The sequence below is a fragment of the Leguminivora glycinivorella genome, chromosome 1, assembly GCF_023078275.1.
Source record: "Leguminivora glycinivorella isolate SPB_JAAS2020 chromosome 1, LegGlyc_1.1, whole genome shotgun sequence".
Lineage (NCBI taxonomy): Eukaryota > Metazoa > Arthropoda > Insecta > Lepidoptera > Tortricidae > Leguminivora > Leguminivora glycinivorella.
In genome coordinates this window covers 22824284-22839983 of record NC_062971.1, presented here as the reverse complement: position 1 = coordinate 22839983, position 15700 = coordinate 22824284, and the positions used below count along the sequence as shown (strand labels likewise).

The 15700-nt window shown below is 43.9% G+C and overlaps 1 protein-coding gene across 5 annotated transcripts in view; it reads left to right on the top strand.

Moving 5' to 3' along the window:
- The window catches only part of LOC125237938 (WD repeat and FYVE domain-containing protein 3), a 50684-nt gene that overhangs the window by 3225 nt on the left and 31759 nt on the right, over window positions 1-15700 (top strand). For 3 of the 5 annotated variants that reach the window (XM_048145297.1, XM_048145423.1, XM_048145221.1), the window contains exons 6-23: window positions 393-514; window positions 647-685; window positions 2618-2819; window positions 3411-3730; window positions 3815-4185; window positions 4702-4871; window positions 5103-5270; window positions 5523-5668; window positions 7283-7439; window positions 8417-8610; window positions 10916-11074; window positions 11352-11483; window positions 11659-11813; window positions 12131-12352; window positions 12600-12749; window positions 13157-13326; window positions 14962-15336; window positions 15412-15696. In XM_048145297.1, coding sequence (XP_048001254.1) covers window positions 393-514; window positions 647-685; window positions 2618-2819; window positions 3411-3730; window positions 3815-4185; window positions 4702-4871; window positions 5103-5270; window positions 5523-5668; window positions 7283-7439; window positions 8417-8610; window positions 10916-11074; window positions 11352-11483; window positions 11659-11813; window positions 12131-12352; window positions 12600-12749; window positions 13157-13326; window positions 14962-15336; window positions 15412-15696 — 3537 coding nt within the window. The remainder of the gene's footprint in view (window positions 1-392; window positions 515-646; window positions 686-2617; window positions 2820-3410; window positions 3731-3814; window positions 4186-4701; window positions 4872-5102; window positions 5271-5522; window positions 5669-7282; window positions 7440-8416; window positions 8611-10915; window positions 11075-11351; window positions 11484-11658; window positions 11814-12130; window positions 12353-12599; window positions 12750-13156; window positions 13327-14961; window positions 15337-15411; window positions 15697-15700) is intronic. The other 2 variants (XM_048145468.1, XM_048145365.1) reach the window with 1 other exon arrangement.

Genomic DNA, 15700 nt, shown 5'->3' with positions numbered 1-15700 from the left:
TTTAAGGTAAGAAATGTAAGAAATCGCCACTATTGGGTAGCCAGATATAGGTATTAAGAGCTACGCTCACTCCAACTGCCTCATATTGTACCTTGTATATCTAATACCTCTGCCACACACTCGACGAGCGGCGTGGAAAGTAACGAGGGAAGTAGGCAGAGGCATAGTGTGGCCGCGCTACTCGTCATGCCCACCGCTCCCTATTTTGTCGGTTTTTTGGCGCGAGTCAAAGGGCCGGCAACAACCTAGTGCGATAATCGCGCGAGTAGGCCAGTGTGTGGCCGGAGAGGGTAACATCGCGGCAGCGCGAGGAGCATAGTGTGGCAGAGGTGCAGAGGTATAACTTTTATTAATGACTATGATGTTGATCAATATACTTTTTGCTGTTTCAGGTAGTTGAAATGTTTGTGGCAGTATTTTGTTTCCTCAAGGATTCAAGTGAAGTTAGTCAATTATTATTGGACGACTTTCGTTCATGTCAAGGATATTTATTTTTGTCGGAGTTTCTTCTCAAGTAAGTAAACTTACCTATTTAGTAAAATTGTTTCATGTAAATTAGTGCATGTGCACGTTATTTAGATTTAACAGTTTGTTTTGTATCACAATGTTTTGTTTTATTTCTTTGAGTTATTTTTTTTTATCACAGGCATGAGAGAGATGGGGTACCTGATTATTTGACGTCAGGGTAAGCACCATTCACTGTTTTTAGTCATAGCTAACTATTTATGTTCGTATTCACTATCACTTTAAACCATTATTGTTATTTGATGTTAAGACGTTTTTCTATGTATAATATACTAGCTTTTGCCCGCGGCTTCGCTCGCGGTAGAGAGAGACAAAAAGTAGCCTATGACACTCTTCATCCCTTCAACTATCTCCACTGAAAAAATCACGTCAATTCGTCGCTCCGTTTTGCTGTGAAAGACGGACAAACAAACAGACACACACACTTTCTCATTTAAAATATTAGTATGTATTAATTATATCATTGGCTGCTTTCATCAACGAAATCAATAATTTCGACATAACTTGATATTAAATCATCATGGGACAGTCACTTGAATAAATGAATACGCTGCTAATACTACATCTATACAACCAATATCGCAAAAATATCTGGCACGTTAGTAGTAGAAGAATTAGAGAAATATAAATGATGTTGCCTTCTTATAAAAGTGACATTTTAGGCGAAGCATAATACATGTATATGATGTATTAGTTTTTTTCGAATGATTGTTTTATCAATCAATCAATATTTATTTGCAAAAATGTAGTATTACAGTGAGTTCTTAAGTGTAAGTATACAAAAAGTGCGTACATTCTACTTGAATAAGCATGCAAATTTTACTTATAAGCTACTTAATTAAGCTATTCTAATAGCGTATGCTAAAAGTTATTATTTAAATATAAAGATTCTTTAATCGTCACAGATATGACGAATGATCTCCTATAATATATTAGATTATGGTGATTTGCAGTTAGAGAGATAGGTGCCTACCACCTATGCCATACTAATATTATAAATGGGAAAGTGTGTGTGTCTGTTTGTCCGTCTTTCACGGCAAAACGGAGCGACGAAATGACGTGATTCTTTAAGTGGAGATAGTTGAAGGGATGGAGAGTGACATAGGCTACTTTTTGTCTCTTTCTAACGTAAGCGAAGCTGCGGGCAAAAGCTAGTTATGGATATGTGTATCTTGTTTATAACACATTCGTATTGCGTCATCTATAATGCATCGCTATTCAAACAGATCGTTACATTACCTTAATACATGATAATGATGCGAGCAGATATTGATATCTAACTGTGTGCCTGCATAATGTGTCGTCTACATAATATAAATGTTAAGTACTTTGTTGTTATGATATGTAAACAAATCGATTCATTTATTTAATGGCTATAGATATCATTTCCTTCCTATTGCGTTAACTTGTTAATTAAGGCCATTATTATATCATCAATGTAATGTTTGTTGAAAGAATGAGCCTACGCTACCTACGTAATGTCATTTTTAAAAGTTATATAACAACGTCACTGGTCACCTAATAGGTGTTTTATAGTGTTCGTAAAACATAGGTATGTAACATATGTATACAATTTTTTTCGCGATTTCAGCATTAGTCCCAATAGGTAAAAAAAGTTGTTCATTATGACCTCAAATCTCTTTGCAAAGTATGGCTGGTATGTATGTATGTATGTATGTATGTATAAGCTTTATTGTACATAAAGGAAACAAAAGAGACACAGTTACAGAGTCAGTAATATACAATGTAGGCGGACTTATCCCTTAATGGGATCTCTTCCAGTCAACCTGGCTGGTCATTTTTAATTCACTCTGTTTATTATTATATCAGGCTATTCAGGCCGTACACCTGCTACGGGTATCCACAACTGAAAACGATAGCTGTATACCCCTTTTAATTATGGTAATCGAATCACTTTGGAAACGATTGGAAACTGCATCAGTTTATACCTGCCGTATCATCATACGAGTATGTTTCGTAAATATAAATAACGACACTTTATATTGAGGCTTCTTGTAATATTTATATATCAATTAATTGTTGTGAAGCAATCAAATAAAGTTTTAATACGCATTTTGTAACTAACTTATAGGTTAGAAGAAGAACGCGTGAGCGGATCGGAGGCGCGCGCGGCGCTCCGCAATCTCGTGCTGATGATATCATCGCTATGCGCCTGCGGGTTCTCGGAGCTGCGGCCCACGCGCGCCAACACCGAGCTGTTCCAGCTGCAGGGGTTCGTGCTGCCGCAGCCCACCACGCCGGGGCAGGCTGTGAGGAACGTGCAGGCCTTCCAGGTGCGTAAACTCCAATGGCACCATTATGAGTTGAAAATGATTACACACGGTTCCACACAGAGAGAGGCGCGCGCTTTCCTCGTTCGAGTGACCTCTCGGCCGATGCACGTTTGCCGCACGAGCACATTGCCTCACAATGTGCCGCGCACTTTGTGGATCCGCCTTTTGACTATATTGCCGCAGTGTGCGTGTGAAACATTTGTGCGTGTAATATGGTGCTACTGTCTGTTATTGGTCAGATGTCATTATTTACATATATCAACATATTCATCGAGCAAATTACCTACATTAATTTTGGCGTAAACTGAAATATAATTATGTCATTGTACCGGCTCAGCCACGACATTGGTCTAAGCGCGACAGCGGGGAGCGGCGGCCATACATTGGAGCGAGACACAGCGATGGAACTTTTCATTCGCACGTAGGGCTGCCGCTCACCGCTGTCGCGCTTAGACCAATGTCGTGGCTGGGCCGTACAAGTAAAAAGCGACCAAGCCCTCTCTCTAGTGATGGACGCCTGGCCAGGTCGGGATCTCTAATCTCTAGAAATTTTAAATATATTTTGTCATTTAAATGTTAATTTATTTACAGGTGCTGCAATCAGTCTTCATTAAGTCAAACTCCGCTGCACTATGTTGCACTATACTAGATGCCATATCGAGCGTATATCATGCGGATAATGCAAACTATTTCATACTAGAGAACCAAAATACGTTAAGTCAATTTTCCGAAAGAATTCACCTGAAGAACGCTGAAATTCAAGAAAAGTTCTTTGAACTTTTAGAGTTTATTGTCTTCCAGTTGAATTTTGTTCCCTGTAAGGAATTGATATCACTGTCCTTACTATTAAAAGCAAATAAATCGAGGAGTTGTAGCATATTGTGTATGAAAACGCTACTGAATATTTTAAAGTAAGTACTTCTAATAGCTTGTTTATAATATTTACTTTAGAATTTATGAACATGATAACAATTTTCGCACTTATCTATTTGCAGGCATAATATGATTTTCAAAAATGTATACAGGGAAGTAGGCATGTTAGAAGTCTTTGTTACATGCCTTTCTCGCTACGCCGTATTTTTAAAAGACAAACAGATCGCAGAAGAGGAGAAACAAAAGAAGGAAACCGATTCTAGCGAGCCAATTGCTCCAGAAAGGAGGAAACGGTTGTCTATAAGACAAGATTCACTAATAAAAGACCCTAACACCGATACAGAAGAGGAAGAATTGGGTACTCTGGTGATGGAAGGGTTGACGGCGTTACTGAATGGGAACACGAACAATTGTAATGTGTTTAGGGATTGCGGTGGTGCGAAATGCGTCCACGGTATGGTGGTTCATGAATCTTGTAGGAGTAAAGCGCTAGGTAAGTTAAGTAAGACGACGATGGTCAAACATTAGAACGATGTTCAGACTAAAATAAGGTCAATACGGATAAGTGTGTCATAAGGAAAAGTGTGTCTAGCGGTCACATTTGGCCTGTTTAAACCAATGATCAGTGTTTATTGAGAGTTCATACGTTTACCACTAATCGAGAATATCAGGTAGCAAAAGTATGAAGTTATGAACTCTCAAAAACACCTGTGACAATGAGTAAAAAGGTCAAATGTGAAGGCCAGACACATTTCCCCTTATGACACAGTTAGCCGTATTGACCTTACTTAAATGCTAATACCCTTGCTTTTTGACCCAGTGGTTGACTGGTAGAGAATGCCTTATGGCATTAAGTCCACTATTTGTACATATTTTTTTAATGTGACATAAAGTATAAATAAATAAATAATACCGTAGTAACACAAACATAGAAACCTGCCCGTAGAAGCTCTAAAATTAACAGTCAAATAAGGTGATCTAAATTTATTCCGATGTTTTCTGTATTCAGGAGTCATAAGAGAACTAATAGTGAGCGGGTCAGGCGAGGAAGACATGTCGGCATTGCTTTGCGGCATGCATGCTGCGCCCAACGACGCCCTGCGGCTCAAGCTTCATATCCTAAAGGCTTTGCTGGCGTGCCTTAGGGATTCACACAGGACTAGGACAATATTTAGAAAGGTATTTTTTCCATGCTTGCTATGACGCGTTTGGTTTTGATGGGCCACCACGTGATCAATTTCTTTAGGTCATTAGGTCAGAGTTCAACCACCCATCTTCTGGCTATCATCAAATCCACTCTATGTTATGAATAATTTGTATTATTATTTATTGTATTTAGAAAACTCGTTTGGCGAATACTTGGGTTTAGAACCTATGTCTCTTAATGTTAACTGTTTTCAATTCCTTCAGGTCAGCGGCTTTGTATATGTGACGAGCGTACTGGCATCGCTCGAAGGCAAACTGCAAGGGGATACTCTCATGGATCGGGATATGCTGCAGTTGATACATATCGTTTTCTACACAGTCAGCACTGCTATGCGTTTCGAGCCGGCCAACGCAAAATTCTTCCACCACGAAGTAAGTTTGGTTCTCTATATTTTGTGTATTTTTTTTATTGTAAAGGTTTCGGTGGTTTTCCCAGCAATACGAAACTTATAGGCCAGAAAAAAATGTTCACAAATGGTCAAAATTCTAGTGGTTGTGTTCAGCTTTGAACAAGTGCCTTCAGTATTTAATTTACGCTTTCACCATAAATGTGTTGGACACCGTTATAAGAAACAAGCCACGAGTCTATTTAGGAAGTCTTATTTACTTCTTATTTGGTTGTAGGTTTGTATGACGACACTTACGGATACGATACGGCTACTGGGCTGTTTCACCGAAGACACGGAACTTATGAATGACTTTGATGCCGGCGACACAGAATTGTACGAAGTGTTCCACGAGTTATTTACCGGGAATATACTGGATATGACGTAAGTAATAAGTATACATTTCTTCTTCTTCTTTAGTCGTTCCCTCTATGCTGAGGATCGTGACATCATGTCATTCTGTTGAAGACTAGGTCCCTTCATAGGCGTCTGTTCCTCGCCAAGCGCATGGCCTCGTACAGTTTTAATCGCATGGGTGCAGTAATTTGAGCACACCATCTAGTAGGGGGAGGTGCCTGAGGTCTCGTGCCTTCAACTTTGCCCGTCATAACTATTCTCTCCAGGCTATCTGGCGGGCGACGTGAAATGTGACCGAAATAACTAAGAGTTGGTCCTGGCATATTGTTGACAGCTGGCGCTTTATGCATAGCTCCTCAAGAATGGACTGGTTAGTACGCATAGCCGTCCATGGAATCCGTAAAAACCGGCGCCAGCACCACTTCTTAAACGCATCGATACATTTATTCAAATTTGCTCCGACGGTTCATGTTTCCGAACCATAAAGATCAGGAACGCACCAGTCTAACCTTGGTCTGTTACAGTGTAGCACGGTCCTTCCTTCCAGGATTTCCACCCTGTGATATAATCCTTTTTCCAGTTCAGTCAGTTTCCTATTGCAATGGCAGTTAAGATTCTGTCCACTGTCTGCAAATCGAGATTGCTGCTCGGCTTCACGTCAGTGTACGGGCAGTCACTTACTTCAGTAACTTACGTTAATTAACTGATTGCTACCCGTTCACTCGATTAAGGTTAAAATAAGTGTCTCTGATACCTCCTATTAAAAAAAAACCGGCCAAGTGCGAGTCGGACTCACCCACCGAGGGTTCCGTACAAACTTTCTTTCAAACTACCTAGTAAAAATAATCTCATATTTTCATATAACTCTAATGACTTGACTAGAAGACAAAAGCATAGGCACTAATGAGTATTATAGTGTATAGCGCCATCTCCCGGTCAATTTGCTAACTAATTTGCGCGACCTGGTTTTTCAGGGATAATTCTTTATAATGTTAACCGATTTAAACAGTTTTTACTTTATTGGACAGAGGATGGTTTACGTATCATCTCGTATTAATTTTAAGTACGATATACATCCGCAAGGGTGGGTAAATTGAAAGTAAAAATCTGAAAAGTTTTTTGTGAATTAAAAAAAAAGTATTCAAAATACAAACATGATTATATTTTTCCTGTAATATATAGCATAAAACCAATGTTTACTAAAATTTTCATAATTTTTCGTTGGTAAACTTCGGAGATAAGGGGGGGGGGGGGGGGGGACGGTATTTTTTTTTACATTTTCCTTCAAAATTCTTTTTTTTCCACAACAAAAAAATTATAAAAAATAGTTTATTTACGTTCAATTTGAGCTCTTTCCAACGATACCCCACTTGACCTAGTAACTTGAAATTTACAGTTTGCCCCCCTTTCATTTTGGCCATTTTCTACAATTAAAATTAATATATATTAAAAATAATTACTTTCTATTTGTAGAGGTTTACAATGTTCACAACTATTCCAAATTTCAAGTTGATAGCATTAGTAGTCCTCGAGATATTTAGGAATGTGACAGACGGACAGACAGACGGACAGAGTCGCACCATACAGGTTCCTGTTGTACCTTTTTGGTACGGAACCCTAAAAATTGTCTCATTCTTACAGGTTTCCTGATACTGTTCCGGTGGTATTCATTCACGCGTGCATCGTTCTGCGACTCTTGTACGACGTCGCTCTAGACTCGTTCGACAAGCCCACCTTTTGCGGCTCCCTCAATGTCAAATCGCCAAGTTTGACGAGGCAGAGTTCAGCTATCAATGAGGTTAGTGTCAGTAGAATGAGTATTTCAGCTGTAAATTAAGTTGTGGTCATTATTTACAGGTCGATTCACGAAAGCTGGCACGAATGAAATGAACGAAACTTTGATTGTGTGAGTGACACCTGTATTGGTATACAGTCGTAACTGTCAAGAGCCACCATTTTATTGGTTAATCTGTCACACACATGCATATTTTCATTCAAACATTCGTTCCATTCGTGCCAGCTCTTGTGAATTGACCTGTAACACGAAAAGATGCTAAATTCAAATTTTCGATGGGAAATCAACTCTCTTCGCCTACATTTGAATGAGCGGTAGTGAAGAAGTACGCACGTACGCAAGTAAGCACAAATTTGATTTAGCTTTTGGTACAGGTCCATTTTTTCACCTTATTACAAAGCAATAAGGTAAAAAAGTGTATACATCTCTTTATAGTCGACCGTACCAATGTAGTGTAGGCGTGTACTGTAAGCCTCTACCAATAAAGGATTCTTTCTGCATCCATTTACTCAACAGGGTACGTAGCCGAATGGCACAAACGCTCACGAAACGAAAAGCTCGTGGATATCTATCTCTATCGCTCTTGCGTATTGGCGCGACAGAGCCAGACTACCTTTCGAGGCGTTTCGTTTTCGTTTCGCGTAGCAGAAATGCCATTCGGCTACGGCACCAGATATCTATAGTATTATTTACAACCACTAACGCCGCAGTCGCCGCACATAATACCAACGCCGTTTTAGACTAGAGACTCATCATCCTCTTTGCGTTATCCTGGCATTTTGCCACGGCTCATGGGAGCCTGGGGCCGCTTTGACAGATTTGGCGAGACTAGAGACTAATATGGTTAATTGTCCTACCTAGTCTTAAATTATTAGAAAAATTGAAAAAAAATGTTATAAGAAACAGACTATTGATATTTAAACCCTCTTTTGTCGCTCGCATTAAAAGTATACCAGTTTTTGAATGAGTACTATTTTCAGTCCAAGCCAGCAGGGCGCACTGCGCCTCTCAACCTGTCAGCCAGCTCATCGGGCGAAGCGTGGGTGGTGCACTCCGGCGTGGTGATCGTGCTGGCGCGGCTGTTGCCCGCGCTGCCGCGGCCCGCGCCGCACGAGGCGCACGCGCGCGCGCTGCGCGACTACCTCGCGCACGTGCTCAAGAGCCTCGTGCGCAGGTAACAAAATAACGGCTATGCCGCGGGGAGCTGAGTAGTAGAGGAGATATAGCCTTGGGGGTCATAATAATTACCACAGAACCGAAGTTTGGTTTTTTTAGTTCTTTGTGTGTGTCTTTTTGACATACTAAAAATATAGTAAAATATATTTATGCAAAATGCGTTTTTCCGACCGCCAAAAGTTGTATGAAAAATTACTATGGAAAAAAAATCCTAAAATTTAAAAATCGTCTCTGGTATCAACTTATGGGGAATTAGGCGGCAAATTTTTTTATAGCGTTGATGTTTAGCAAAAATATAAATATTTTTCACTATTTTGGTAAAATAAAAAATGATAAAAATCATAAATTTGATGAAAGGAAGTAATTAAAACATAAATTTCAGCAATGTAATTTTTTTCATATGTCCCACACCATGGTAAATACGGGTACGATCCGCCTGGTGATTAGCAGTTACGGTAGCCTATGACGCCTGCCAATCTAGAGCCTCCACATGCGCGTTGCTGGCCCTTTAGGGTACCTTTCCACTAGAGATGCGCAACGTGATAGTGTTTGATATCCACCAATCATGTTCACTGTTCACAAAGCGTAGCGCTAGTAGGAACGGGTTCGACTAAGCTGATTGTGGATATCAGAAGCATCCATAACACATCTCTGGTGGAAAGGCACCCTTAACAGTCCTCAGCTAGCTCGCAGGATAACGCGCGTCCGCGGGAGAAAAATTCTCCTATTGGGTAACCGTATTTACCATGAACTTGTATTTTGGTGGGGTTCAATATAAGTATATAAATTGTCGCATCCCATAAAAAAACTGTCGATAAAGCATTATATCGAACACGAGAGAAAACCAAAACCTAATAATCATCGGTTTTTCTAGTCATAAATCTGCGCATCCACACACCCTGGACCCGTATATGGTCGCACACTGCGGCTTCTTCTTCTTCATCCTAGCGTTTTCCCGGCCTAGCGCCAGGGTCCGCTTTCCTGCTCAGTCTTCTCCACTTTGCCCGGTCTTCAGCATACTTAGACGTGAGATTGTTCTCTTGTATGTCCGCTCCCACGACGTACAGCCAGCACTTCTTTGGGCTACCGGGGCCGCGTGACTTAGAGCCTTGGACAGCGAGATTAAGGCATCTGTTTTCGATGTAGGCTTAGGAGGATTTTTCTCCCGCGGACGCGCGTTATCCTGCGAGCTAGCTGAGGACTGTTAAGGGTGCCTTTCCACCAGAGATGTGTTATGGATACTTCTGATATCCACAATCAGCTTAGTCGAACCCGTTCCTACTAGCGCTACGCTTTGTGAACAGTGAACATGATTGGTGGATATCAAACACTATCACGTTGCGCATCTCTAGTGGAAAGGTACCCTAAAGGGCCAGCAACGCGCATGTGGAGGCTCTAGATTGGCAGGCGTCATAGACTACCGTAACTGTTAATCACCAGGCGGATCGTACCCGTATTTACCATGGTGTGGGACATATGAAAAAAATTACATTGCTGAAATTTATGTTTTAATTACTTCCTTTCATCAAATTTATGATTTTTATCATTTTTTATTTTACCAAAATAGTGAAAAATATTTATATTTTTGCTAAACATCAACGTTATAAAAAAAATTGCCGCCTAATTCCCCATAAGTTGATACCAGAGACGATTTTTAAATTTTAGGATTTTTTTCCCATAGTAATTTTTCATACAACTTTTGGCGGTCGAAAAAACGCATTTTGCATAAATATATTTTACTATATTTTTAGTATGTCAAAAAGACACACACAAAGAACTAAAAAAACCAAACTTCGGTTCTGTGGGAATTATTATGACCCCCCCCATACAAATTCTCATTCCACTCCTCTACTAGAGGTCGTACGGGCACTTTTAACCCCATTGAGACACAAGAACGTACCTCGGATTTAGTTATATTTCTTGTTTCAATAAAATGAATTAATTTAATGACGTTTACGACGAAACGGCTTTACTTTACGAACCAATTGATGATAATGACGACTTTGTATACCTTATTTACTGGGTTACTTGTCACTAAATACGAGTTGGATGACATTGACGACTGTTTTTAACCCCCAACGCAAAAACGACTGGGTTTTATAAGTTTGACGCGTCTGTCTGTTTGTATGTGTGTGTCTGTCTGTGGCATCGTAGCCCCCGAACGGAAGAACTGATTTAGATTTAGTTTTTTTTTAGTTTAAAAGCTGAATTAGTCGGGAGTGTTCTTAGCCATGTTTGATGGAAATCAGTCCACTATGTCGGGAGTTTTTACAAATTTGTAGTTTTGTGTTTGTTTGTTATAGTGAGCGCAATCAACAAGTGATGTGCGGCGCAGGGCTAGCAGGCGCGGTGTTACGCGTGATGGGTGCCGCGTTGCGAGCTGAGAAACACCCACTGCATGCTCCTGCTATGTACATGCTAGAACGCCTCGCTGCGCACGCGTTAAGGCCAGCTGAACTCAGGTACACATACATTTCTTTTAGGGTTCCGTACTAAAAAGGCACTTAAGCTATTCGTCTGTTTTATATGACTTATGGTCGGTTGCACCAAACCTTAACAGTGGTTGACGCAACAGGCCCTTAAATGGTCTGAGGCGCACTCTATCTATCTACGGACACTGCAGGCTGCGCATACTTTTATCTTTTTTACTTTTACCTATATTTTCACCAAATAAACGAAATAATTTTCTATTCTATTCTACCCGTAGATGGATACCACTAATCACACCAATTATTCCAGAGAGTTCCTGCGCATGGGCAACCCTCTGAATTGCGTAGCGCCCGAGCCGGGGCAGGTCTGCAAGCCTGGAGGACCAGTACCGCTCACCCGAATCAAGACGCTGGTCTCCATGACCACTCCTAGAGATTACAGGTCAGGCTTTCAAATGTTATGAATATGATCTACATGCGTTTTTGATTTTATTTTTTGAGTAGGTGTATCAAATGACGCCCCTGGGATACCTACTCGAATGGCTCTCCAAGATAATAAAACTGTTATGCCACAGTCGAAATGGTACTATATTTTTAAAATACTCTTGTTTCACCAGATCCCAAAATTCATGCACGCTGCCGCCGTTCGTGGAATTCGACATGTCAGCCGAAGGCTTCGGCTGCCTCTACTTACCGAGTATAGCACCTCAGTCGGCCAACCTCAACGCTCTCGGCACGCAAGATAACGCCACCCTTGGAGGCATTGGTTCTGGTAATTACCACATTAAACACACATGCCGTCGTCACGGAATACTAGAATTGAGCTTCTTCCTTAAATGAGGTGTCTTTTAGACCCGAACGTTTTATAATTATAGTTCAAAATTTCAAAATTTGGGACGCCTGATATACCTGTTTAAAAATGTCTCTTTTTGATTCCTTAACTCACGGATGGTATTTTTAATTTTTTATCCGTTTATGATGGACTTATAGTGGAAACTATGTTAGCAAGAAATCAAATACTGTATTATATATATTATACACTGAATGGACATAACTGATCGGGAATATTTATTATTCTTTTACCTCCAGGCGACCGAGTATTCCCGCCGCAGACCGGGCTTACCTACTCCACGTGGATATGCGTGGAAAAGTACTCAGACCCGCGGACCGACCCCCACTGTGTCCGGTTGTTGACCCTCGTACGGAATATCAACAACAGTCGGGAAGACCATCTTGTGTGCTTGGCGGTCGTGCTTTCGGCGAGGGACAAGGCTATTATCATATCGACACAGGAGACTATGGTCCCGCATAGTAAGTGGATTAGTTTTTAGTTTTACCCTAACTTTTCATTTAACACTGTAACATGATAACAGCTCTACAAACTGAAAATACGAGCTGATCTGATAACGCTATCGGAAAGTAGTCATAAACGTTTTTTTAGCCAAGCGATATTGAAAAACTTTCGGAAATGACATAATATTCTTACAATGGAGATGGTACGTCGCTTTAAAAGTGTATCGCGAACATATTTTGACAATGTGTCTTGATTTTTTTACAGACGTGGGCGAATGGGAACCAGAAGGATCAGGCGAGTGCGGCGCCAGAGTTTGGTGCCCGGATCTACAGCATGAGGGCCAGTGGCATCACCTGGTATTGGTGCTCAACCGGGCCGTTCTGAAGAACTCCTCCTTTTCGCTATACCTGGATGGTAAGGATTTTGTCAGAACGTGAACGGAAGTCACCGGTTTCTAGAAACTGTGCTTACGTATGTAAGAGTAGCAGTTGACGTTGGTGGACAAAATTAAAAACGAAGCATTACAAAGGCTGTCCTCACAGCGAATGCAGCGTTATGGTAATGTCATTGCGCGGTAAATGGTCAATGTAGACTCGCCTCGGCTGAGCCAGTGTGCGCGTTTTCCTCTTTCACCGATCTGATTGGGCCAAGGCAAGGTAACATTTCTAAAACTGATTACCTCGCGACGCTATTCGCTGTGTAGATCCGCCTAATGGCAACCTAAATTTTGGTAAATCAGACGGGCTATGGGCACAGACGGGCTCTGGTCACCAAGAATAAATATGTAAAGATCATGTTTCTCATAAAGTTTCTGTTGTCAGGTCAACACATGCACTCGGGCAAGCTGCACTACGTGAGCGCGAACCCCGGCGGCGGCGCGGCGACGCTGTCGGGCGCGTCCAGCGTGTACTGCGTGCTGGGCACGCCGCCGCCCTGGCGCCGCTACTCGCGCCTCGTGTGGCGCCAGGGGCCCGCGCTGCTGCTTGAAGACGTGAGTCTATGTGTCACTGTACCTGTGGGATGAGGTCTCGAACCCCGGCGGCGGCGCGGCGACGCTGTCGGGCGCGTCCAGCGTGTACTGCGTGCTGGGCACGCCGCCGCCCTGGCGCCGCTACTCGCGCCTCGTGTGGCGCCAGGGGCCCGCGCTGCTGCTGGAAGACGTGAGTCTTTGTGTCACTGTACCTGTGGGATGAGGTCTCGAACCCCGGCGGCGGCGCGGCGACGCTGTCGGGCGCGTCCAGCGTGTACTGCGTGCTGGGCACGCCGCCGCCCTGGCGCCGCTACTCGCGCCTCGTGTGGCGCCAGGGGCCCGCGCTGCTGCTGGAAGACGTGAGTCTTTGTGTCACTGTACCTGTGGGATGAGGTCTCGAACCCCGGCGGCGGCGCGGCGACGCTGTCGGGCGCGTCCAGCGTGTACTGCGTGCTGGGCACGCCGCCGCCCTGGCGCCGCTACTCGCGCCTCGTGTGGCGCCAGGGCCCGCGCTGCTGCTTGAAGACGTGAGTCTATGTGTCACTGTACCTGTGGGATGAGGTCTCGAACCCCGGCGGCGGCGCGGCGACGCTGTCGGGCGCGTCCAGCGTGTACTGCGTGCTGGGCACGCCGCCGCCCTGGCGCCGCTACTCGCGCCTCGTGTGGCGCCAGGGGCCCGCGCTGCTGCTGGAAGACGTGAGTCTTTGTGTCACTGTACCTGTGGGATGAGGTCTCGAACCCCGGCGGCGGCGCGGCGACGCTGTCGGGCGCGTCCAGCGTGTACTGCGTGCTGGGCACGCCGCCGCCCTGGCGCCGCTACTCGCGCCTCGTGTGGCGCCAGGGCCCGCGCTGCTGCTGGAAGACGTGAGTCTTTGTGTCACTGTACCTGTGGGATGAGGTCTCGAACCCCGGCGGCGGCGCGGCGACGCTGTCGGGCGCGTCCAGCGTGTACTGCGTGCTGGGCACGCCGCCGCCCTGGCGCCGCTACTCGCGCCTCGTGTGGCGCCAGGGGCCCGCGCTGCTGCTGGAAGACGTGAGTCTTTGTGTCACTGTACCTGTGGGATGAGGTCTCGAACCCCGGCGGCGGCGCGGCGACGACGCTGTCGGCGCGTCCAGCGTGTACTGCGTGCTGGGCACGCCGCCGCCCTGGCGCCGCTACTCGCGCCTCGTGTGGCGCCAGGGGCCCGCGCTGCTGCTGGAAGACGTGAGTCTTTGTGTCACTGTACCTGTGGGATTAAGGTCTCCGAACAAGGACAGCTGAGACCAGCCACTTTCCGGCAGTCGCAGTTTTAGTTTTACCGTGCAAGCATCATCGAGAATAGCGTGTATAAGGCGGGCCATTAATCGACCGGTTGAAGCAGTCGGACACGGACAGTTACAAACGGGCCGTGTATGCTGGCATTTACACACGCCGTTCCTGATGCGCTTTTCTCATGTGTAGTAATTCAGTAATTATAGACAGGGCGTGGGGTCTGGGGAATATGTATATGTACCCGTGACCTGCGCCCATGGTCACTGAAAAGTTTATTATGACAAAAGTATTTTGGTAGCTCGTTTAACCATAAAAACGTCTGTACACTTATTGTGAGTATTGTACATTTTTGGTGTAGTCATTGATCAAGTTCAATTATATTGAGCAATCCTTTTTTCCTACAGGTATTACCTGCTCAAACTGTATCAGTAATATACCAACTGGGTCCACATTACGTTGGCACCCTTCAGGCGCCTTTACCTCCCGGCCACAATCAAGAGCCATTAGCACCCCTAGTGGCCGAAGAAAAAGTCGTATTCGGCATCAACGCCCGAGCGATGTCACAGCTAACGCTGGCCAAAATTCGCAAAGTCTACAGCAAGAACGATAATAAAGCTATAGCTAAGCAACTTGGCATGTCTTCACATGAAAATGCGACGCCTATTAGGATACTGCACAATTCTGCTGGGCACCTCATGGGACCGGCACGATGCTTGGGCGGGACCGTTGTGGGTTATTTGGGTGTGAGAGTATTCTGCCCTAAACCAGCCGCCATAATGGTAAGCCTCTAACACACATTTACAATTAAACATTTTGATGTCGGATATTTTTTTGAACATACATTTATGTTACAGATTGATACCGTTGGTGGATGCTCGGTTTTGTTAGGTTTAATCGCAATGGCGCAAGATGTAGAATGCCTTTACGCTGGCGTTAAAGCTCTAGTATGCGTGGTGCGTTCTAACAAGGCGGCCCAAGCAGAAATGGACCGACGGAAAGGATACCAAACTCTAGCCATGCTGTTGAAAAGGAAAAAGCAATTACTCAACTCTCACATTCTGCACCTGATCTTTGGCCTTGTCGGCACCGTTGATAGCCAAAAGGAAACATCATCAATACCTAATTTAACCGCTTTTCAGGTAT